General features: G+C 37.7%; 1 protein-coding gene across 21 annotated transcripts in view; it reads left to right on the top strand.

Annotated features, from left to right (window-relative positions):
- The window catches only part of GPBP1 (GC-rich promoter binding protein 1), a 91,086-nt gene extending 71,563 nt beyond the window's left edge, over positions 1-19,523 (top strand). For 13 of the 21 annotated variants that reach the window (XM_063622632.1, XM_055251487.2, XM_063622635.1 and 10 more), the window contains 6 exons: positions 2,395-2,579; positions 3,170-3,310; positions 5,199-5,366; positions 6,792-6,979; positions 17,130-17,232; positions 18,532-19,523. In XM_063622632.1, the coding sequence (XP_063478702.1) occupies positions 2,395-2,579; positions 3,170-3,310; positions 5,199-5,366; positions 6,792-6,979; positions 17,130-17,232; positions 18,532-18,690 (944 nt within the window). In that variant the 3' untranslated portion in view covers positions 18,691-19,523. The remainder of the gene's footprint in view (positions 1-2,394; positions 2,580-3,169; positions 3,311-5,198; positions 5,367-6,791; positions 6,980-17,129; positions 17,233-18,531) is intronic. The other 8 variants (XM_063622638.1, XM_063622630.1, XM_055251490.2 and 5 more) reach the window with 2 other exon arrangements.
- The last annotated feature ends 6,339 nt before the right edge of the window (positions 19,524-25,862 follow it).

The raw sequence follows: 25,862 nt of genomic DNA, 5'->3' as shown, positions 1-25,862 counted from the left end.
TGAGCCACCACACCTAGCCTACTTCCTGGATCTGATACCTTCACGTTTATAAAAATTTTTATTTCTTCTTATATCTTCAGCTTTCCACATTGGATCATTTTCCTTCTGCCTAAAGTTCATTCTTTAGAATTAGTAAGGATCTTTTCTTGAATTACTATATTTTTATCTGTCAAAGTTGCATTTCTGCCTTCTGCCATATCTGGCATTTTCAAGTCCCGATCTCTTTGAGGCTCTACATGGTAGATGAGGTCCTCCTCAGCTTCCCTTGTGTACACTCTAAATTGAAACTTTTTATTTACTTCTCTAGAAATGTGTGTTGAAATCATTTTCTTGCTGATGACTCTACTCCTATTTTATATAGTTGTGTTTGGTTTCCTCCCTTATAGTAATTTTAATAGAAGAATCTAGAAGAAGATAAACTTGTGTGCTTAGCCACATTGAACTAGAAGTCTCTGTTAGCCATGTTTAAACTTACTTAGTTGTAGTATAGTGATAGAACTGCCCCTGCTTTAACACCTGGATTCCTCTCAGATGAGATTACCTTTCACATTTTGTAGCACTGATCATTCCTCAGATTCCTGGGCTTTACTCAATTTAGATTTTGAGTTACATGCTAAGATTTTCTCTCACATTTTATTAATGTCAAGAATTTTTTTTTATACTTTATCCATGCCATTATCATCTGTTTACCAAAAATAATTGGAAATCTTACATTGTTGAGTACAATCCTCATATATACTATTCTTTGTTTGAGATCTTTTTTTTTTTTTGAGATGGAGTCTTGCTCTGTGGCCCAGGCTGGAATGCAGTGGCGAGATCTCGGCTTACTGCAACCTCTGCCTCCCAGGTTCAAGTGATTCTCCTGCCTCAGTCTCCCGAGTAGCTGGGATAGGCACGTGCCAACATGCCCCACTAATTCCTTTTTGTATTTTTAGTAGAGACGGGGTTTCGCCATGTTGGCCAGGCTGGTCTTGAACTCCTGACCTCGTGGTCTGCCTGTATTTTTTAGTAGAGACGAGGTTTCACCACGTTGGCCAGGCTGGTCTTGAACTCTGGACCTCATGGTCTGCCCACCTTGCCTTCCAAAGTGCAGGGTTTCCAGGCTTAAGCCACCATGCACGGCCTGTTTGAGATCTTTATTTGTTTTTGTTTTCTTAACTTTATTGTGTAATATCAGAAAAGCTATACTTTAGTAGTAATACTTTGTGTGTTTTTGTGTGCCAGAAGATGTCTTTTTTAGCCCTTTATATTGGGCTTTTTTAAGACTGTCAGGAAGTTTAAATCTTTACCCTAGTAAGTCAACATGTGTTTAATTTTTGGAAAGATGAACCTTTTCTCAGATTATTGTAAGCCCTTGTTCTTTTTATCCTTTAGCATTTCAATAGGTGAAGCACCATACCGGCTTTATCTTTTGGAGAGCTTGAATCCTCCCATGAACTGGAGAGTCCCTCCAGGTTTCCCTAGGAGTCCATATTTAGTTTTGGGTTTTGAGATGATCCATGAGGAAGCTTGATTTAGTTTTTGAGGAGGGAATCATTACAGATATCTACCCAGCTCACTAATTCACATGAGCTTATTTAATGTGGAGAACTTATTTTAATTTATTCTAAACGTTCCAGCTATGAAATTGATGCTTTTAAAAGTTTTTGTAAGGGAAGAAAGACTTCACTGCAACGTCTGTTTGATTACACACACACATTGATTAAATTATAGGAATAGTAGTTATTTTTGGCAACTGCAGTGGTTTTGAGAAAAGTCTGCCTTTAGCAATTATTCGTAGTATTTATCTTCAGAAATCAGGATTGAGTTGGTTGTTCTGCATTCATATAATGCTTTGAATGTAGATAAATGGTCAATAAATACATGAATGAATTGATATTGTGAAATAGAATTCTCAGTCATAACTGAAGTATTTAGAAATAAAAGGAATGTAATTTCTCGCTTATTGGTAATAACTTTGTAAGTGGAGTAAAAAGAATGAAAAAATTGAAATTTTTATTCTCTTCAAATGGGGAAGGGAAAATAGAAATGTATTTTATATTCTAAATCTTAAGAGTCATTAGGTTGAAATTTGCAATTTTTTATAGTTAATGCAAGGCATGTTAAAATATAATTTGTCTTGGTTTTAACATTCTGAGCCACTATGTGGCAGAATTTATCTGTATTACTTGACATTGCCCAATTCTTCCTGTATTCTGTGGGATGATGTTTTAGCTTTACTTGTTCAGTTGGAACTTTATAGTTTGTACTTTTTTAGTTTATTTTACCCAGGAGGCAGCTGTTAGTTAAAAAAAAAAAAAAAAAAAAATTGGAATACACTGTTCTTTTGGTGGTTTTATTCTATACTAAAATTTGAAATTGTGAGTGACTCTTGGTCGTGCTTTATTTATGCAGAATATCCTCCGAATCCTAAATCTAGAGCTCCAAGGATGCTGGTCATTAAGAAAGGTAATTCAAAAGACTTACAGCTATCTGGATTCCCAGTAGTAGGAAATCTTCCGTCACAGCCAGTTAAGAATGGAACTGGTCCAAGTGTTTATAAAGGTTTAGTCCCTAAACCTGCTGCTCCACCTACAAAAGTAAGTTCTAAATTACCACAAATGTAAATTTTGAGTTGATAACCAATTTATGTACTATGGGGGGAAATGTTAAAGAATTTGAAGTGTGTATGGAGGTACTTCGTGGGATGCTGAGTTCTAGGTGGCAAGAGTTGACCCCTATGTGCTCTTAATTATCTTTGATGTGGTGTGTGCGTGTGTGTGGTTTTATTGTTTTAGCAGTAGTAAGTGAAACTTACAATTTTTTTTTTTTTTTTTGCTGGATGTATTCGTGATATATTTGCTTAATGATAATATATAATGCTGTTTTACCTGGTGGTCAGTTTTAGGTTTTGGAAACTTAAATGTTTCTTATTCTCAAGTGAAAGAAACCCAACTTTATGTTTATGTAGCTTTGGAAAAATAGCAATTTAGTTAGATACCTAAATGTTCAGTTTTTATTTTGTTGAAAAAGAAAGGGACAGGGAACTATGTAGGAATAATGCAATGTGATACAAAAATAGTTTTTATGAGCCTAGTGTAGTCATTTTTGTTTTATAATATTCACTGTTTTTGTCTTTCTCCTGTAACCTGTTTTTGATAGCCATTAATGTTTGTGTGTTTTTCTTTAGCCTACACAATGGAAAAGCCAAACAAAAGAAAATAAAGTTGGAACTTCTTTCCCTCATGAGTCCACATTTGGTGTTGGCAACTTTAATGCTTTTAAATCAACTGCCAAGAACTTTAGTCCATCAACAAATTCAGTGAAAGAGGTATGACATTAAAAATTACACTTGAGGAATGTAACATTTTAATTATGATAATTTAACAGTAAATAAAAGGTAGAAATTCATTAAATGAATACATTAAAATGAGTTTCATTCCTTCAGAAAACTGGATTCATATACTTCATTTGTTAACCAGTTTTGCACTTTGGGAAAGTAGGAATCATTTAAAATACTTTAAATGAAAATTTCCAGCTGGATGTGGTAGCTCATTCCTATAATCCCAACATTTTGGGAAGTGGGACAGGAGGATCACTTGAGCCCAGGAATTTCAGACCAGAGACAGGTGGTGAAACCTTGTCTCTACTTAAAAAAATAGCTGGGCATGGTGGTATGTGCCTGTGGTCCCAGATCTTGGGAGGCTAATGTGGGAGGAACACCTGAGTCTGGGAATATCAAGGCTGCAGCAAGCTGTGATTGTGCCACTGTACTCAAGCCTGGGCAACAGAGTGAGACCCTGTCTCAAAAGTGGTGGCAGAGTGGGGATGGGGGTGGAATTCCAAACATCCTAATAAAGAATAATTTCTTTGGGGGTGGTGGGAGGGACAGGGTCTCTGTTGCTCAGGCCAGAGTACAGTGGCTCATTTGTGGCTCACTGCTGCCTTGACCTCTTGGGTTCAAGCAATCCTCCCATCTTAGTCTCCTGATTGTCTAGGACTACAGGTGCTTGCCACTGGGCCAGCTAATTTTTTACTTTTTGTAGAGACGAGGATCTTGCTATGTTGTCCAGGCTGGTCTCAAACGCCTGGTGTCAAGTGATCCTCTCTCCTCAGCTTCCCAGTTCCTGGGATTACAGGCATGAGCCACCACACCAAGAGTAATTTTTAAGAAAATAATTATGAAAATTGCAATGTTATTTGATACTTGTGATAGTTACGTTGTAGGATTGAACTTAACTAATGAGGATTTGTATTGTATAATGTCTTCTTTTGGGGATGATGGACACTTTATTACTGTTAACACTGATTGGGGGGAAAGGAGGAATAAGAGAGAAAGGTGTGTATTATTACTGTACTGACTGGGAGTACCTGGTAGTTCAGGTATTTCTTTCTCATTTGATCAAGGTTTTGAAACTCCCAGAACAGGGAGTTCTCTGACCAGTCTAGTGTCAAAGGACACCCGTAACACTTATATTATTATACCTGAAATTGCTTTGGGTACTGTATTGGAACCCCTCATATACTATTTTTTATTTACGATCTCAGATACAGAATTTTTGAGCTTTGGGGGAAGGACTAGCATTCCTAGCTGGTTAATTCTGCTAAGATTAGTTATAATATACAAACATTAATGCTAATAAGTAAGCATTATTATGGTTTGTTTCCGTGACTAATAATCCATATGACACAGAGTTTTAACATTCTGTTTTGTGTTCCACTGTCAAAACACCAAAGAACCAAAAACAAAAGGATTATTTCTCCCCTCCCCCCTGCCGTCTCACAAACATTTTCCCAGGTGAAATCCACTCTGATAAACCCTATGTATGTGTATAAATAATTATAAAATAGATTTTATTGGAGCAGTTACCGAACTCTAGAACTCTGTGTAACACAGTTTGAAAAGCTGCTCTTCTGTGTATTATAGAAAAGTTTAAACAATTCTAGGATGCATTTATAAAATAATATTTAGACACCTAATTTAGAATCATAGTTCTGAGTATTATCAGACCTTCATTGTTTGTGGGATAAGAAAATTGTTTTGTTGACTCATTCAGTAGGGGAAAAAACAGGGATAGAGAGTAGACTTTAACATAGACATTATAATCAATTTTGTTTTGTGAATAAAGGTAAAATAGGAAGCTGTGGTAGTAGTGAATTTTACGTTGACATTGATTCCTTGGCTATATATTTATCAGTATTTCTGAATTTCCTCTTAGTGTAATCGCTCAAATTCCTCTTCTCCTGTTGACAAACTTAATCAGCAGCCTCGTCTAACCAAACTGACACGAATGCGCACTGATAAGAAGAGTGAATTTTTGAAAGCATTGAAAAGAGACAGAGTAGAAGAGGAACATGAAGATGAAAGCCGTGCTGGCTCAGAGAAGGTAATTGAATTTATAGCAATACTTGATTTGACATTGATATGTCATTGAAATATTTGAGCATGTATTAGGACCTTGGAATACATTTGAATCATCTTGGAAAGAAACTTGGAAATCCATTTGCATAAATAATGACTTGACTTCTCCCCTCCCATCTCCTCTCCTCCTCTCCCCCCCGCTCCCCCCTCCCCCTTCCCTCCCCCTCTCCTACCCCTTCCCTCCTTCCTCCCCTTCCCCTTCCCTCCCCTCCCCCTTACCTCCCCCACCCCTCCCCCTTTACCTCCTCCTCCCTTCCCCCCTCCCCTCCTCCCTTCCCTCCCCCTTCTCCTCCCTTCCCTCCCCCTCCCCCCACTCTTCCCACTCCTCCCTTCCCTCCCCCTTCCCTTTGCCCTTCCCTCCCCTTCCCTTTCCCTTTTCCCCTCCCCTTCCCCCCCCATTCCCCTTCCCTCTTCCCCCCTCCTCCTAGTTTGAGACAAAGTCTCTGTCACCCAAGCTGGAGTGCAATGGCATCATCTTGGGCTACTGCAACCTTTGCTTCCCAGGTTCAAGCAATTCTTGTTCCTCAGCCTTCCTGGTAGCAGGGATTATAGGCGTGTGCCACCACACCTGGCTAATTTTTGTATTTTTTGTACGTCTGGCTAATTTTTTCATTTTTTGTAGAGACGGGGTTTCACCGTGTTGGCCAGACTGGTCTTGAACTCCTGACTTCAGGTGATCCGCCTGCCTTGGCCTCCCAAAGTTTGTGATTACAGGCGTGAGCCACTGTGCCTGGCCATGACTTCATTTCTAAAGTAGATTTGCTTCATTCTATAGTTTCTATGGAAAAATACATTTAAAAAGCGTTCTTGTTTATATCTGCTTTCTTTTACTTCTCTCATCTTGCCTGCCTTCGTGCTTTTAGTTTTGCCTTTGTTGTATAGATATGAATACTTAGGGTAAGAAAGCTTTGGATATCCATCCTGGCTTAATTTTTCATTCCTAAATTTAACAATTATAAGTATTACATTTATGGTTGTTGGGTTTTTTTGTAGATAGAGTTTTGCTCTTGTCTGGAGTACAGTGTACAACGGCATGATCTTGGCTCACTGCAACCTCTGCCTCCTAGGTTCAAGCAATTCTCCTGCCACAGCCTCCCAAGCAGCTAGGACTACAGGCGTGTGTCACCACGCCCAGCTTATTTTTTTGTATTTTTAATAGAGACGGGGTTTCACTATTTTGGCCAGGCTCGTTGCAAACTCCTGACCTCAGATGATCCACCTGCCTTGGCCTTCCAAAGTGCTGGGATTACAGGGGTGAGCCACTGTGCCTGGCCACATTTATGTATTTTCAATGGAAGCTTAGTTAGGATCTATTAAAAGGTTTTGATAACTGTATTCTTTAGAACTCATTCTTTTTTTTTTTTTTTTTTTTAAACTCTCTAAAAATCAGGATGACGACTCATTTAATTTACATAACAGCAATAGTACTCACCAAGAAAGGGATATAAACCGAAACTTCGATGAAAATGAAATTCCTCAAGAGAATGGCAATGCCTCAGTGATTTCCCAGCAGATCATTCGGTCTTCAACCTTCCCACAAACTGATGTTCTTTCAAGTTCACTTGAGGCAGAACACAGGCTAGTATTTGTTTGTACTTTTTCCTCAGCATTTTCTGTATTCGAGATTTCAATATTACAGAGTTTTTATGTGATTTAACAGGTTTATTGAAATACAGCTTATGCCATAAATTTCACCCATTATGATATACAGATGATTTTTAATATATTCAAGGTAGCCCTTTGTTCATTTGCATTTACTTTTCATTTGCACTCTGTCCTAGGCAGCTACTATTCTTTCTATAGATTTGCCTTGTATATGTATCTTATATAAGTGGAATAATATAGTATGTGATTTTCGATGTCTAGCTTCTTTCACTAAGTATAATATTTTCAAGTTTTATTTGCATTGTAAGCACGTCAGTACTTTGTTCCTTTTTTATTGCTGAATAGTACACTATATGACTATACTGCTTTTTTGTTTATCAGTTGATGAATATTAGTTGTTTCCACCTCTTTTTTTTTTTTTTTTTTTTAACAGTAGGCTCTAGTCCAGTCTTTTTGACTGTTTTGGATAATGCTGCTGTGAACATTCATATATAAGTTCTTGTGTGGATATGTTTTTATTTCTTTTGGGTAGATATCTAGGAGTTGAATTGCTGGGACATATGATAGCTCTGTGTTTCACATTTTTAGAAACTGACAAACTATTTTCCAAAATGACTATGTCATTTTACTTCCTCATCAGCAATGTAGAAGGTTCTAGTTTCTCCACATTCTTACCAACACATGGTACCATCTATCTTTGATTACAGTCATTCTAGTGGGTATGAAGTATGATTTCTTTTTGTGGTATGATTTCTTACCAACACTTGGTACCATCTATCTTTGATTACGGTCATTCTAGTGGGTGTGAAGTATGATTTCCCTAATGACTAATAGTGTTGAGTATCTTTTTATGTGCTTATTGGCCATTTATCCTCTTTGGAGAGAAATAACTGTATAAATACTTTGCTCATTTAAAAAATACATTTTCTTACTAAGTTGTAAGAGTTCTTTATATATTTAAGTCTCATATATGATTGGCAGATAATTTCTCCCATTCTGTGAGTTTTTTCATTCTCTCAGTAGTGCAACCACCCCCCACCCACCCCCACCCTGCCCCCACCCCCACCCCACCCCCCACAGGCACCTTTTGAGATGAGGTCTTCCTATGTTGCCCAGACTGGTCTCAAGTGATCCTCCTGAGTAGCTGGGATTACAGGCTTGCACCACCATACACGGCTTCAGTGGTACCCGTTGAAGCGCAGAAAGTTTTAATTTTGATGTAGTTCATTTTTTTCCTTGTATGGTTTATGCAGGTTTTCTGGATGATGTGAGGTGGGAGTCCAGATTCATCCTTTCCCACGTGGATAGCGAATTGTCCCAATATGTGATTTATTTTTTGAGACAGTGTCTCACTCTGTCACCCAGGGTGGAGTGCAGTGGTGCGGTATTAGCTCACTGTAACCTCTGTCTCCCAGGCTCAAGTGATTCCCCCCACCTCAGCCTACCAAGTAGCTGGGACCACAGGTGTGCACCACCATACCCAGCTAATTTTTGTATTTTTTGTAGGGATGAGGGTTTCACTATGTTGCGTAGGCTAGTCTCAAACTCCTGAGCTGAAGCGATCCTCCCACCTCGCCCTCCCAAAGTGCTAGGAGTACAGGCATGAGCCACAGTGCCCAGCCAGTAATTTAGTTTTTACTGTAAATTTTTTTTTTTTTTTTTTTTTTTGACAGGTCTCGCTCTGTCTCCCAGGCTGGAGTTCAGTGGCACGATCTTGGCTCACTGCCACCTCACCTCCTGGGTTCCAGAGATTCTTGTGCTTCAGCCTCCTCAGTAGTTGAGAATACAGGCACACGCCACCACGCCTGGCTAATTTTTGTCTTTTAGTAGAGATGGGATTTCACCATGTTGGCCAGGCTGGTCTTGAATTCCTGACCTCAAGTGATCCACCTGCCTCAGCCTCCTGAAGTGCTAGGATTACAGGCGTGAGCCACAGCTCCCAGCCTGCTGTAAACTTTCAACAGCACTTTTTGCTTCCATCAGGATAGTCTAAAGCGTTTTAAAAAATAGTGATCTCTTAGGATTGAAGAGTATTCATGTCTAGAATTTATTTTTGTTTTTTGTAGTTAAAAGCAGGTATTTTTGCAGAAATGACATACCCTTACTGTATTCCTTAAATAAGCATATGGTTCGGCATAACTAAAGGATTTAAAAACTATGAAAGCAAAGAAAGTTAATAGTTTATACCCTTAGATTATCATATTATTATTCTGTAATTGCTTTGTATAAACTGATTTTTTTTTTTTTTTTAACTTAAAAAGTCTTACATCTTCTAAGAGCAAGCTCAGGGCTAAGTTACATTTATTAACAGCCCAGTCGATTGACTTGACTTTTTGTCAGTTCTTCTAGAACCTCATTTAATTCTAAGACAGTGGAAGACTGGGTTATATCTCCTCTTGGATAACTTTTGTGGAATTTATTTATTAATTTCAACTTCTATTTTAATTAAGAACATAAGCTACATGAGGCCAAACATTTTGTCCATCTTGTTCACTATTGTATCTAGCACCTAGAATGGTGCTTGGCAGATTACTTTGCTTAAATTTGTTAAATGAATGAGGGAAGTAAATATTGCAGTATTTTTCTACCTGTTTTGTAAATCTATAGTTTTTTTGAGGAATATTTTAATTTTACTTTTTATTTCTAATTTTTTCAAATGTTTTAATAGTTTAGTTGATATTTCTCCTGCCAAAGGTTATACCTGCTCCCTTAAAAAACAAAACAAAACAAAACAAAATGTAGAGATGAGCTCTCACTGTGTCACTGTGTTTCCCAGGCTGATCTCAAATTCCTGGACTCAAGTGATACTCCTGCCTCGGCCTCTCAGAGTGCTGGGAGTAGAGACGTGAGCCACCACACCTGGCTAGATCTTCTTTCGTTCTTTTCTTTCTTTTTTTTGAGGCGCGGGGTCTTATTCCCTTGTCCAGCCTGGAGTGCAGTGGCACAGTGATGGTTCACTGATACCACTCAAATGATGCTCCTGCCTCAGTCATTGGAACAGCTGGGATTACAGGTGCGTACCACCATGCCTGGCTAACTTTTGTATTTTTTGTAGAGATGGGGTTTCGCCATGTTACCCAGGCTGGTCTCAAACTCTTGGGCTCAAGTGATCCTCCTGCCTCGGCCTCCCAAAGTGCTGAGATTACAGCCACCATGCCCAGCCCTGCCCCACGCCCCCCGCTTTTTTCCCTTAGATTGCTCCTTCAGAATAAATCTTTATCTTTCTGTTTTTAATCATATATTATTACTTTATCTTCGTGGTTATTTCTGTTTTCCTTCTCCAAATCATGTCCTGTTTTGCTTCTTAAATGTGGCTGTAACTATTGTATGTGAATGTGTAGGCATTTAATTTTGTAGGCTGGGCGTTGTGGCTCACGCCTGTAATCCCAGCAGTTTGGGAGGCCAAGGTGGGCGGGTCACTTGAGGTCAGGAATTCAAGACCAGCCTGGCCAACATGGTGAAACCCTGTCTCTACTGAAAATACAAAAATTAGCTGGGCATGGTGGTGCATGCCTGTAATCTGAGCTGTTCGGATGGCTGAGGCATGAGAATCACTTGAATCTGGGAGGCAGAGGTTGCAGTGAGCCGAGATCGTGCCGCTGCACTCCAGCCTGGGTGACAGAGTGAGACTGTCTCAAAAAAAAAAAAAAAAAAAAAAGAGAGAGTAAGTTTTGTATTTGGACCTAACTTTCTCCTAAAATAATTTATTGGGCTGGTGATAATTGCATTTGAGAATTAATTTAGCTAGATTAATTTATAAATAACTTAATCAGATAATATCTATAAATTAACTTGTTCAAAGTATAATTTATTGTACATTTAATGTGAACAGATGAATAAATAACCACACTATTTTTATTGCCTCCCAAATTTGTGGAACTTCACGCTACCACATAATACAGTTTATGACTTGTGACTGATAGGCTTGAGTGATGGCTGAAATGTCAAAATAGAAAAAATTTAGCAAACATGAATTCTTTTTTAAAAAGATGAACATAAATAGATACTTCAGAATTTTTTCGATCATTCTAGTGAATCACCTTGTTTTCCCCCCTCTGCCATTTGAAGCCACTCTTCTATAGTATGGATATAAATTGTGAAACTATTTTCCTGTGATCAAGATTTATGTGTGTTCACATCCTCTCTCTCTTTTCTCTCCTTCTCTTTCCCTTTCTCTCCCATTTCCTCTCCTCCCCTCTTCCTCTCTCTTCTTTCCTCTTCCCCCTCTTATTCCAAATAATGCTGTTATCAGCATCCTTATATTTATATTCTTGAATATTTGTATAAATGTGTAGGTAACAGATTACTAGGAGTGAATTTAATTGGTCAGATGGTATACATATTTAAAATAATCAGCTACTGCCATGTTATCCAAAAACATTCCGGTAATTTGCACTCTCACCAGTGATCATTGAAATATTTCTAGTCACACAATTGGTAGAAAGAGAAAAGGCGTGTGTGTAGAAAGGAGAATAAAACACAAACATATCAGATATTTTAATGATAGTAAAAGATGAGTTACCTCTTAAGGAGATAGAGCATAGGCAGTAAAAGAATACAGATAAAAGATTTTTTAACTCACAGAATCTATCCATTAAGGCCATAGTGAGAAAGTTGTCACCTAATAACTTGTCTTCCGATTTCTCTTCAGTACTTAGCAAAAAAACAGTTGGCCCATACCTTTAGAAAATGTTTCTTATAACCCCTAATAGACATATCTAATGTTTTAACTTTTATTTTTTTAATCTGCAAAGCAGATATTTAGTGCAGGAAGCATTTTGGTGGCTTCTTGTTTCATTTAGGAAGACTATGGAAGAGAGACTTTAGTCTCATAACTTGACAGAATTTGGTTCTCTGTGACTACTAACAGGAGAAAATGGAGAAGGTGAGATTTAGAAACTAAGGCAAATCAAGATGAAAATATCCGGCTGGGGACAAGGACTCACGCCTATAATCCCAGCACTTTGGGAGGCTGAGGCAGGTGGGTCACTTATGCCAGGAGTTTGAGACCAGCCTGGCCAACATGGTGAAATCCCATCTCTACTAAAAATACAAAAATTAGCTAGGCATGGTGGTGTGTGCCTGTATTCTCAACTACTGAGGAGGCTGAAGCACAAGAATCTCTGGAACCCAGGAGGTGAGGTGGCAGTGAGCTGAGATAGCACCACTGAACTGTAGCCTGGACGACAGAGCAAGACTCCATCTCAAAAAATAAAAAATAAAAGACAGAAACATTCTAAATTGGAGTAAGCTCTAGAGGGAAGGGAAAAAAAAAAACACCCCATACTGCATGAAGAGATAGTATCAGTAATGACCTACTTGAATGATTATTTTAGTATATATGTTTTAATTTTTTTTTTTGAGACTTTATAGATTACATTGTTTTTGTCTTTTTAAAACAGTGGATACTTTTATATTTAGGTTACTTTAAAAGTTTTAACCAAGTTTTTTTCCCCTAAACCATATAGTTTAAACTATAAAAAGAGAGAATTAGTTATGCATAGGAACACCATTATCTAGTGCGGACATGAAGATGAAGAGGGGGCAAACAATAAGAACATTTTGTTATTTGCCGAGAGTAGAATAAAATTGTGGATTCAAGATTTCAGATTTGGTAGCAGCTAGTTGGAATAGAGGGATAGTTTTATAGAAATGTTGCACTTGCTGAAAAAGATCCTAAGACAGAAAAGGGAGGAAGTAAAGGTGCTAGTTGATATGGAACTGTTTTTATTTAAATTTCTTAGTTTGAGTTTCCTTGACTGTTTAAGTAGAATATGTGTTTGTAAATGTTTCAAAGACATACATCAACACCTTTTTCCCCACTCTAAGCTAAGAGAGTTAATGGCTTCTTTTAGATTTTAGGGTTTTTTTTCTCTGTCAAAATGGAATGTTACTTCTTTTCCATTGCTTCATATTTTCTGTAAACTTTGTGACTTCTTAAGTTATATACATATAAATACCCATATTAGTTGAATTTGATAATATGGGGCAGTGACAGGTTTTTTTTTTTTTTTTTTTTTTTTTTGAGATGGAGTTTCACTCTTGTCACACAGGCTGGAGTACAGTGGCGTGATCTCTGCTCACTGCAACCTCCACCTCCCAGGTTCAAGTGATTCTCCTGCCTTGGCCTCCCGGAATAGCTGGGATTACAGGCACCCGCCACAACACCTGGCTAATTTTTTGTATTTTTAATAGAGACGAGGTTTCACCATGTTGGCTAGGCTGGTCTCGAACTCCTGACCTCAGATGATCCACTGCCTTGGCCTCCCAAAGTGCTGGGATTATAGGTGTGAGCCACTGCGCCTGGCCAGTGATAGGTTTTTTAAGGATAATTATTTTCAAATATTAAAATATGAAATATTCAATACTGAGGCACATAGATCATTCTTAGTTTTATTGTCAAGTTTTAGCAACTTTATCAGGGTATTGAGGGTAGCCTCAACATCAGAGGGATACAGTTGTCAACTTGTTTAAGCAAGCACCAAATTAGTGGAAGTAAATGCCAAAGAAATTCAGAGGGTTTGGGGATAGAGATCATTATGACTTGGGTACCAGTCAGAGGTTTCTTTCTTTCTTTCTTTTTAAAATAGTTATTTGTATAAATATTTATTTTTTAGAGACATGGTCTCACTATATCTCAGGCTGGTCTTGAACTCCTAGCCTCAAGTAATCCTCTTGCCCTGGCCTCTTGAATTGCTGGGATTACAGGCATGAACCATCATACCTGGCCTTAGTCACAAAGATTTAATTGGGACCTAAATTAAATCTTGAAAGGGTTAGACATAAATAAGGGTAAGCGTGCTAGATAGTATTTTGGAAAAAGAAGGGATGTAAAGACATGGTTAGAATGGTGTATATACCTAGTTTGTTTTAAGGGTATTAAGTGGGATATTTTGACACAAGTGGGCAATTTATTCACTGAAGTTAAAGATCATATTGAAAAGGCAGGACTTTAGAGATGTCTTATACTTGGTTTGTGATAGAGTAGGAACTGTGACCCAGGTCTTCTAACTTCTAATCCTAGATTTTCTCTACTGAGGAATTTAAATTTGTGACCGTGGCACAAACACAGTTAAGGAGTTTGTTCTTTAGAAAGTGAGAAGCCACCGAAAATATTTATCAGAGGATAGTAGTTGTGAAACCGGTATCAGGATGATTTGGCAATAGTTTGAAGCAGAGTGGGAAGGAATAATTTAAATGAAAAAGCAAAGTACAGATAAGGGTTACAGTAATATAGTCAGTCATGCATTGCTTAATGACGGATATATTCTGAGAAATGTGTTGTTAGGTGATTTTGTCATGGTGTGAAACTCATAGAGTGTACTTAAACAAACTAGATAGTATAACCTACTACCTACCTAGGCTATATGGTGTAGACTTATTTCTAGGTTACAAACCCATATAGCATGTTACTGTACTGAATATTGTATAGTATTTGTAATCATGATACAGTGGTATGTATTTGTATATCTAAGCATATCTAAACATATACAAAGGTACAGTAAGAAAATGGTATTACAGTCTCATGGGATTATGCATCATATGTGCAGTTGTCTGACCAAAATATAGTGGCACATGTTTGTATGTTTATGGGGGAAAGGGGAAACACAGATTGTTTTTATTTTTTCTTATTTTTTTTTTTTGTAGACATGGGGTCTCACTTTGTTGCCCAGGCTGGTCTTAACCCCTGGGCTCAAGTGATCCTCACACTTCCGTCTCTCAAAGTGCTGGAATTACAGGCGTTGAGCCACTATGCTCGACTAGATTATTTTGAAAGCTATTTCAGGAACAGTTAAAAGCTACAGCCTCTGGTGGAGAAGTAGAAATACTTGCCTTCTGTTATATTCTCTTTCATAATAGTTGATAGTTTTTTCCATCTGCATTATTGCTTAGTTACGATTCAGTTTATAAAAGTAAAACAGGTAAAAGTTTGGATCCAGCAAAAGAGCAGTTAGATCATTTTGCTAGTCTAGATTTAATAGTCTCTGTATTAGGTGGCATTGAATGGTAAAAGTGAATGGAAATGCTATTCCAAAAGGAGGCCATCCAGATTAAAGAGTAAAGATAGTGCATTGGAAGAAGTCGTGGCTAAAAGGAATGAAAGAAGAAATGATTAATGCTGTGACATTTGTGTTCAGAAGCAACTAGGTGCTGTGCAACACATATTAATTTGGGAGACAGAAAACCAAAATTGTCTTTGCCATCAAGTAAGCAAGTTATTTTACTTATATGATCTTGATTGTTCATCTGTAAAATGTGGATACCATGTTACGTTTTATTCAAGGTCTCAGATAGTGAGACTCTTTGAAAAAAGGTCTAAAAGTCTATAAGCAGCTAATGTGTAGCAGGCGCAAGTTAAAAGATGAGTAGGTGTAAATAAGAGGGGACTTCAGCGTTTGTGGAACAATGTAATTAAATGATAAAAACTATGAACTCTGTTTTTCAACATAACTCCATCAAGTTCAAGACCCTTTTGTAAGCAATGATACCAGTCATTTAGACCATCCCTGAAGAACTGAGGACCCTGGCAGTTTAACCGTGTCAGTGCTGTCGTTTTTACACTAACTGAAGAAAAATGGGCCCCCTCTAAAATTTAAGATTAGGAAACGAAGTCAGAAGGAGCCAAATGAGGACTGAAAGGTAGATGCCTAATGATTTCCCATTGAAACTTTGCAAAGGTGCTCTTGTTTGATGAGAGGAATAAGCAGGAGTATTGTGGTTAAGGACTCTCTGGTGAAGCTTTCCCAGGCATTTTTCTGCTAAAGCTTTAGCTTTCCTTCTCAAAACACTCTCATAATAAGCAGATGTTACTGTTGTTTATCCCTTCCAAACAACTGTTGCCGTGACCTTTGCTTTTGAGTGGTCCTCTTTTGCTTTGAGCAGATCACTTCCACTTCTTGGTAGCTAGTGCTTTGATTGTGATTTGTCTTCTGGATCATACTGGTAAAGCCATGTGCAGTTCTTTGAAGAAGTGCTTCAGAATCTTGATCCCACTTGTTTAAACTTTCTATTGAAAGCTCTATTTTTGTCTGCAGATGGTCTGGGCACACATTGAGTGGAAATTATTCAACTTTAATTTTTCATTCAGAATTATGTAAGCTGAACCAAGTGAGATGTCTTGTCTGTGGTGTTGGCTATTTCTGTTGTTAATAGTCAGTCCTCTTCAGTTAGGGCACTAACAGGATTAATTTTTTCTTTGTCAATTGATGGGGATGATCTGCTGCTGCTTCTGTGAGGGCCTTATCTCTTTAGAATCACCTCATCTTTTCTTAAAATGAGTTATCTATTTGAAATTTATTGTTTCCGTGGGGTATTGTCCCCATAAACTTTTCGTAAAGCATCAGTGATTTCATTATTCTTCCACCCAAGTTTCGCCATAAATTTGGTATTTGTTCTTGCGTTGATTTTAGCAGAATTCATGTTGATCTGATAGGGGCTTTTCCCAAACTGATGTCTTACCCTTTGTGATGCCTTAAACAAGATTCTGTTGAAACATGTTATCACAAGTTAGCACAAATTTATTTTGGTGCAGAATTTTTTTCTTGAAATTCTTGCATAATTTTTCCATGATACACATTTTTTATGAACTTTTTGAAGACTCCTTGTAGGAGTAACAGAAGTACTTAGGGATTTCATTTTTTAAAAACAAACCCTTTCATATCAATACAAGATACGTGGCCATATAAGAAACAAGCTTGGAGGTTTCCCAATCAAGTGAAGTAGCTATTGCTACAGTGTTGATGACCGCCCAAGTAGAAAACCTAATGAGTAGTCAGAAATACGGTGGTACTGAAGAAAAAGTGGAGATATTGCTGTTACTTTTAGTATAAGAGTTTAGCAGATTTGCTTCACAAATCTGTTAAAAGTTTCCAACCTGAAGAGCCTTTGACACCAAAGATTAAGCAGTCAAGGAGTTCATTCTAATTTTAATATCAGTTTATTAATCTTACCTGTTTATTCATTTTCAGAAAGATATTCAAAGCCTGAGCTCAAAAATCCTTTTGATGTGTCTTGGGGTCTTTGTATAATGGATCCTGGATCATGTTTTCTTATACATAATATAAATGACACTGTCCTACTCAGGGTAAGCTTTACATTAAACTTAATTTCCTCTCCTTTTCAGATTGTTAAAGGAAATGGGCTGGCAGGAAGACAGTGAAAATGATGAAACATGTGCTCCCTTAACTGAGGATGAAATGAGAGAATTCCAAGTTATTAGTGAACAGGTAAGAAAACCTGAATCATACAACATCACTTTTACACTGCCCTTATTTAGAACAATATAATTATATGTAAGCATGGCGTGGGGGACATTTAGGAATTTATCATGATAGGTCAGAATTGCTTTTTAAAAAAAGAGGGAGGACAGGCTTTTGCTATGGTGTCCAGCTGGCCTCTAGAACTCCTGGGTGCCAAGTGATCCTCCAACCTTAGCCTCTGGAGTAACTGGGACTACAGGCAGGAACCACTGCACCTGGTTAAACTGACTTTATAGAAGTCTGCAATAGTGACTTCTTTAAACTATTGGGTGTACAATAGTTAGTGTAAGTGATGTCTTTTTTTTTTTTTTTTTTTTTTTTTTTGGCTTTTCTAGGGGAGGAGCAAGAGTGATAAGAAGTAGAGAGTGTTAGTAGCTTCTTAAGTAACTTCATCTTTTATCCTTTGCACAAGAGTATTTCATATTCTAAAACATCTTGCTTAATGTCTCCCTGGTTACCTTTCTGAAAGAGTATTAGGGAATTTTTGTTAGCGCGTCAGGAAGTTGAGATGCTTTTTTTCAAATCCATTATTTGTTTATTAAAGAGTTGGGGTCTCACTCTGTCATCTCACATCTGTCATCAGAGTGTGGGGTCTGCACTCTGTGCAGTGGCCGGTCATAGCTCACTGCATCCCCAAATTTCTGGGCTCAAGCAATACTCTTGCCTCAGCTTCCTGAGCAGCTGGGACTACTGGCTTGTGCCACTACACTGGGCTTGTTTTCTGTCCTTAAGTTGATTCTGATTTTGGCCAACTATCTTTTTTCTTCTTTGATGATCTTTTGACTCAATTCTTATTACCAACCTTTTAGTTTTGATTTCTCATTTTCAGAAATAGAGAACTGTATTTTTTCTAGTATCTTCATCTCTGGTTAAACGAGACGATTTTGTAACTTTATATACCTCATTCTACTTTACAAACTATGAACAAAGCAGATTGGGGGGGTGTATTAATTTAGGTCAGAATAATAAAAAATAACAGATACAGCTTAATGGTTTCTGATTATATTCTGGTAAGTCCCTGAAGGTATTTATTACAGTTGTCACTTGAGGCAATAAAAATGTGGGAAAGTTTAGTACCTTAATCAGTGTGACAATTATTACTCACATCTACTCACATCTACTTTGTCTGGATCCAGAATTTTTTCGGAAATATCATTACTTGTGGAGTTTTTGGGGTAGAATACAATTTTATTATATTCATGCTTGTATTATTACAGTAGGTTTGTAACTCTTGAGGGCTTATTTATTTTGATGTTAACATTTTAGTTACAGAAGAATGGTCTGAGAAAAAATGGTATTTTGAAAAATGGCCTGATCTGTGACTTCAAGTTTGGACCGTGGAAGAACAGCACTTTCAAACCCACAACTGAGAATGATGACACAGAGACAAGTAGCAGTGATACATCAGATGACGACGATGTGTGAAGGATTTCCTAACAACTTTAGAAATCTTAGTGTGATACATCTCTCATACAGTTTGGGGTGAATTGTAAAAATGAAGAACTATAATTTATGTAGTGAAATACCCCATTAGAAGAGGATTTTTTTGGGGGACTTCAATATGAAGAGAACCAAGAATGTTTTGTTGGGCTGTGTTGAACATTATTTCTTTGTAAATGAATGTTGTAGGAATGAGGACTTGGGTTGGTCCAACATTGACTTTCTTCATCACTGCAACATTTCTCTGACTAGCAATGTGACGATGTAACAAATGAGATTTTCTCATTTAATAATAAAAAATTGTGTAATGTTTTGCAAAGCTTCTGTCTTAAAATGTCCAGGTCTTAAGAAAAAAGGCAGCTTACACTGTTTTGCTTGCAGAGTCATATCTTTTTCGTACAATGGAAATCCTCAAGTCCACTTTGTGCGGTCCCCCTCTCCTCCCCCCAAAAAACAACAACAAAACAAAAAAACCAAAAAGGAAAATGTAGCATGTTGGCTAAAACTGGAGCAAAGTGCACTAAAACAATTTCCTGAACTCAGCTGTTGTACTATTCACCTTTTAAACCATAAATTGCTCTTTAGCCATTTGTAGTGCAGTAAATGTTACAGGAAAAGACTTGCCACATTTTCTTCCAAATTTTAAGAGGTGATTTTCAAAAGCTTTATTGGGGTATATTGTCAGACCAGGGTTTTCAGAGTTGATGGAAAAGAGTCTTGTGAGAAAACTTATTTTGATAAATTATTACACACGCAGAAAAACTGATCACACTGACTGGATCTGTCCACGACATGGAAAATAAACTGGATTTTCAGAATATTGTTGTTTTCTGTAGTGTTCAAGGTATTGTTTCTAAACATAAACATACTCTAAACATGCTTTATTCACTTGTTAAAGTCATACTTTTAAAAGTAATACCTTACTAAAGATGGTGATTACTTTTCCGAGGTCAGAAAAGGAAAGATAAGCGTTTTCATATCAAATACACAAGCTTATTAAATGAATGACCATTAACGACTTTATTTTCATTTGCACATTAATTTTGGAATTGTTTCTGTTTTGCCGCTGACGAAAATAGTATTTTGGCTCTGTATATTTGTATTTTGATTTTTCTGGTTTTGTTTATCCCCGTTTGCTTTTAGTTCCCCCTTATGTTTAAATATATTCTAATTGCAAAGAGCATAATCTTAGAGCAAAAATACTTGAGGTTTTATGTCAGATCTAATCTTAAGTGTTTGTTGTTTTTTAAAACGGTGTTTTCTCAGATGGCTGCAGTGTTTTTGCTATTTCTGCATAAATACCCTACCTGGACTCCCCAGTTTTCACCAGAAACTGTATTTTTTGTTGTTGTTGTTCCCACTGAGACTGGTGGTGACAGGGAAATTAAAAACAACACACTAGCACACTCCCACAAAACTTGCGGAAGAGTTAGAATGGTAATAAAATACTAAATAGACCTTATACTTAAAATAAGGTTTTTACTATATAATTTGTTACAATTCAATCTAATCAGCTAAAGTTAAATGTAGTTAGAATTAGCCACAGGAGAATGTAAAGCATGCTTTGACAAAGCTATCGGTATCACATATTGAATGTCTTTGAGACTCTTAGATTGTACTATTTGCTTAATAGATTAATGAAATCTATCAGATACAACCTGTATTTCCAAAAACAAGCTAGAAGGAACCTGAGGAATGTGGTTTACATTTGAGATCCACCTTACTGTGTTTTCTACTTTCAGAAAAGATTCTGTAATTTTGGTTTTTGGCATCTTTCTTACACTCAGCTTTTTCTGCCTTAATTCCCATTTACCAGCAGTTAACTCATGTTTATTGTGCTTTCATGCATTGTGATATGGAATGTGTTTAGTAATTTACTCCTTATAAATATGGTAAAGTACAGTGGTATGGTTATTCTATGCATTAAGTTAATGACATTAATAAGCTTGGTTATGAGGGGTTGGAGCCATACACGTAATTTAGGAGAACAGTTAAAGTTTAACATAGTTTTAGCTTGCTCTCTAAATAATGGGCAGCTGATAAACAGCTTGGACCATATTGTTTTAAAGAGAGCCTACAAGCACAGAAACTAGTTATAGATCTAATGTGGAATTGCTGAACTCAGAACTAGGCCATGGAAGTCTGAAAAGCAAATATGGCTGTTTCAAACTCATCTTTTCTGCAGCTTTTTTATTTTTAACACTTTATTGAGGTATAAATTGACTTGAACACACAGGTAAAACATACAGTTTACAGTGTTTTGACCTACAACTAAGTGAACACAATCTATTATTCCCCCGGATTTCTTGGTTCCTTTTAAGTCCCTGTCACTAATTCTCTACCCCCCCCCCCTTATTTTATTTTGGTATAAAATGTAATTAATGAGCAAAATTCTTAAGGTAACGATTTAAAATAGCATTTCAAAAACTATTTGGTTGATTTTAGTATAAGGATTAGAATATTTCTGCAGATAATTTCTATTAAAATTGAAATAGTGTGTTAATCTAAAATAAGCTTGACTTAATCAGATTTATATTAACAAAATTCAGTATGTTAAAGGATCTTGTTCTCCCCCAAAATACTTTGTCCTTTTTTGCTAGTGTTTATATATACTGTTAGAATGTGGTTATATAAACCTTTTAAATTTAGGAATCTGTTAAATAACTTGTTTTAACACCCTATCTGTCATCATCCCTAATCTGATATTAGAGTCTACATACATGCTCCATAATCATGCAAACTAAGTTGAATCTAGATGATGAGGGTAGGCTGGGTGCAGTAGCTCATACCTGTAATCCCAGGACTTCGGGAGGCCAAGGTCAGCAGATCTCCTGAGGTGAGGAGTTAGAGACCAGCCTGGGCCAACGTGGTGAAACCCTGTCTCTACTTAAAAAAAAAAAAAAAAAAAAAAAAAAATTAGCCGGGCGTGGTGGCATACATCTGTAATCCCAGCTACTCATAGGATCTTGAGGCAGGAGGATCGCTTGAACCCAGGAGTCGGAGGTGTAGTGAGTTGAGATCGTGCCACTGTGCTCCAGCCTAGGCAACAGAGTGAGACTACGTCTCAAAAAAAAAAAAAAAAGATAGATTAGATAACTAGGGTAGAAAGGATACACACTTGTGAAATATTTCTATAAGGTGAGATTTTTATTTTGGCTTACACGATAAGGGATGTGTTACTAGGGCTTTTAAATGATTATCACTAAGAGTTGGATATTTTAACTTTTAGATAGTTATGTATCCTGAGGTTATAAAAGTTATTTGGCTGTTAGGGGAATGACAGGACATATCAAGCAACAGAAAAATCCCTGAAAGCCTCCAGATGCTGCAGAGATGCTTCAGATTCTGGTTTTTGTTTTGCTACTTAATATTTCTTTTCTTTAGGCAGGGCTGAATGCTTGCACTTAAAATGATGGGACTCAGAGGAGAGCTGTGGTTGTTTTAGTATTTAACTGTGGGGCTGGGCATAGTGGCTCACGCCTGTAATCCCAGCACTTTGGGAGGCTGAGGTGAGAGGATCACCCGAGGTCAGGAATTCAAGACCACCCTGGCTAACATGGTGAAACCCCATCTGACCCCGTCTGTACTAAAAATACAAAAATTAGCTGGGTGTGGTGGTGCATGCCTCTGATCCCAGCTACTTGGGAGGCTGAGACAGGAGAATTGCTTGAACCTGGGAGGCAGAGGCCGTGAGCCATGATTGTACCAGTGCACTCCAGCCTGGGTGACAGCGAGACTTTTGTCATATATAAATATATATAGTTATGGGACACGTGGACCTGAAAAATTTGTAGTTTAGGACTTGAGAATGTAATTAAGAGGTTTTGTAATTGTGAATTTTTGTTCACTTGTACAGTTAACTTACACTTTAAATTCATTCTGCCTACCCATATGGAATATTTGTTTTGTAGAACTACTCTGGCACAATGATTGAAGGTACAATGTATTATAATATATCATTAGGTCTGGTTGAAGGACACTGCTGAAGCATGTTCAATGCAGCAGTGTCCTAACTTGCAATATATAAGAGCATGTGTAGTGGTGGGCCCCAAACTTATCTACACCATTGGTATCATTGGGGAGCTTCCCCAGTGTGTCAACCATCCCCTGCCCCCACCAACACCCCAGATTGTGGTTTAATTAGACTGGGGCGTGGCCTGGGCTTTTGAATATTTAAAAATCCTGCCCCCAAAACCCATTCTTTTTTTTTTTTTTGAGACAGAGCCTTACTCTGTCGCCCAGGTTGGAGTGTAAGTGGCATGATCTTGGCTCACTGCAACCTCTGCCTCCTGTGTTTGATTCTCATGTCTCAGCCTCCCAAGTAGCTGGGGTTACAGGTGCGCAGCACCATGCCCGGCTAAATTTCATATTTTTAGAGATGGAGTTTCGCCACGTTGGACGGATTGGTCTTGAACTCCTGACCTCAAGTGATCCGCCTGCCTATGCCTCCCATAGTGCTGGGATTTACAGGCATGAGACACTGCGTCTGGCAACCAGTTAGAATGTATTAACGTACAGTATGGTGGAAGTAGTCACACTCGGGCTTGAAACTACACTTTGCCCCTTTTTAGTTGTGCCTTTTTTTATTTTTTATTTTTTAAAGACAGTTTTGCTCTGTCACCCAGGCTAGAGTGCAGTGGCGCGATCTCTCCTCACTGCAACTTCTGCTTTGTAGGTTCAAGCGATTCTCATGCTTCAGCCTTTCAAGTAGTTGGGATTATAGGAGTGACCACCACACCCAGCTAAGTTTTGTACTTTTAGTAGAGACAGGGTTTTGCCATGTTGGCCGGGTTGGTCTCAAACTTGGCCTCACATGATCCGCCCACCTTGGCCTCCCAAAGTGCTGGCATTACAGGCGTGAGCTGCTACGCACGGCTTTAGCTGTGACTTTAATCCAGATAGGCAACTTAATATCTATTCGATAGTGTCATTGTGAGGATGAAAACAATAATGAAAAGCACCTGGTGTAAATCCTGGTTCACAGTAGGTGTTCCATAAATTTAGCTAATTTGCTACTAGTGACAATTCAATTGGACCTTTCCCAGTAGCAGGCAGTACCTATTTTTTAAAAAATTAGCTGCTGTTAAATAGGCAGGTACTATTCTAAGTGGGTAAATAGTGTGAAACATCCGTTTTGAGTTCTCACAGTAAATTACAACTGTTTTATGTCTGCTTTGTTTGGCATTAAGCTCAGTTATGACCTAAGCTTGATTTTATTCAGCTGTTAAAATGAGTTTTATCAGAGATCTGAAATGTAATCATTGAACTTTAATGGTAAGTCATAGTCCTGTGAACTAATTGGAAGAATGGGTTTCCATGCTTTCAAATCTTTCAAAATAGAATTGCCTTTGCTAGTCATATCACTTTATGCTTTTTGTGGAAATAAGGTAGGTAAGCACATAATTAAGCAAGGGCTTAACTTGATACTCGCACTCCATTTCAAGGGTTTTCCTCGTTTTCTGGAATGCTAAAGGTGAACAAAGATAATGGGCTGGAGAATTGTGACAACAGTATATAACTTTTTCCCCTCACTTTTTAATTTTATTAAAGAGACAGGGTCTTGCTACTTTGCTCAGGCAGGCTGGTCTCAAACGGTCCTGGGCTCAAGCAATTCTCCTGTCTCAGCATCCCAAAATGCTGGGATTACAGGCGTGAGCCACCGTGTCTGGCAAGAGTATATAACTCTTTTGCCTTACTTCAGTTACTTAACCTTTTTAAAATTGGGCACTTGATATCCTAAAACTAGTTGTCTGGTAGACATTGATATCTTGAGCAAATGAGATTGTATGTTTGTGTCAGCTTTTGTGTATGATTATGTATGTAATTTTTACTTAGATGCCAGAATGTACCTTTCCTCACTAGGGAATATAATTTTGTTGTAGCCTTAATGCCATTTGAATTTTTTTTTTTTTTTTTTTTTGAGACAGTTTCACTCTGTTGCTCAGGATGGAGCACAGTGGCATGAACATGGCTCACTGCAATCTCTGCCTCCCGGGTTCAAGCTATTCTTACTCCTCAGCCTCACGAGTCACGAGTAGCTGGGATTACAGGCATGTGCCACCACACCTGGCTAATTTTTGTATTTTTAATAGAGATGGGGGTATTGCCATGTTGGCCAGGCTGGTCTCGAACTCCTGGCTTCAACTGATCCACCTTAGCCTCCCAAAGAGCTAAGATTACAGACGTGAGCCACTGCGCCCGACCCTAATGTGGTTTTCTTTAATGGGTGGAGAGAAGCAAAAACTATCAGAAGGGAAAACAATGAAATGTCAATCTGTATATTGTAATAAGGAGGTACAGTTGCGTTATGAGAAGTTGACTTGGTGAGGTTAAGAGATATTTTCTCCCTCAAATTTGGACTTAATATCCTGACATTGTTTAGCTTTTTAAAAGTTATTTTGGTTTATTATTAGAGTGAGTCATTTGACAGAATGAGAAGAACTTGGCTACTGAGAAGTGAGATGTCTGCAATTTCTTTTTTGAAGATTATTTTCTAAACTGAGTGTTGGCAAACTTTTTCTGTAAAGGGCTAGATGGTAAATATTTTAGACCATGTGATTTTTGTTCCAGTTACTCAACTAATAGTACCAATGCAGCAACAGACAGTAAACAGGTAGGTGTGTCTTTTCCAATAAAACCAGCTGAGTAGGGACAGCAGTTTGCTGGTCCTCATTATAAACATTAAAAACTAGGCCTTTGGAAACTCAAGGAAAGTGAAAGTTGAGTTGTCATATTTGATCTTTATACGATTACCTGTGTGATTTTTCAGTCTGCAAAATGCTTCCCCTTGTCCTGCCCAGTTCTGGGGCAATATTTGAAAGCCTAACTTTTTTTCTTTTAATACAGACATTCTGAATGTAAGCTTAACTTTTAAGACAATTGTTTCCTGTTTGTAAAACATGATCGTAATGTGTCCACACAGGATAAAATATAGTGTGTCCTAAATCACAAGGAAAGAAGTGCAAATTTATCAGTGCAATATAGAGACTTTTACAGAGAAAGTGGGAAAACTTGTGAAACATGGAGATAGTTTTCAAAGGACAGACCTGCTTCCCTTTCTCCTCCAAAAGTGAGGTAATTTCTTCTGTGACTCTGCCAGCATTTTCTGCTTTGAGTATTTATGAGGATAAAAGCTGTCTTTTTTCCTCGATTGGATT

The sequence above is a fragment of the Symphalangus syndactylus genome, chromosome 18, assembly GCF_028878055.3.
Source record: "Symphalangus syndactylus isolate Jambi chromosome 18, NHGRI_mSymSyn1-v2.1_pri, whole genome shotgun sequence".
NCBI classification, from domain to species: Eukaryota; Metazoa; Chordata; class Mammalia; order Primates; family Hylobatidae; genus Symphalangus; species Symphalangus syndactylus.
This window is presented reverse-complemented; position numbering and strand designations above follow the sequence as displayed.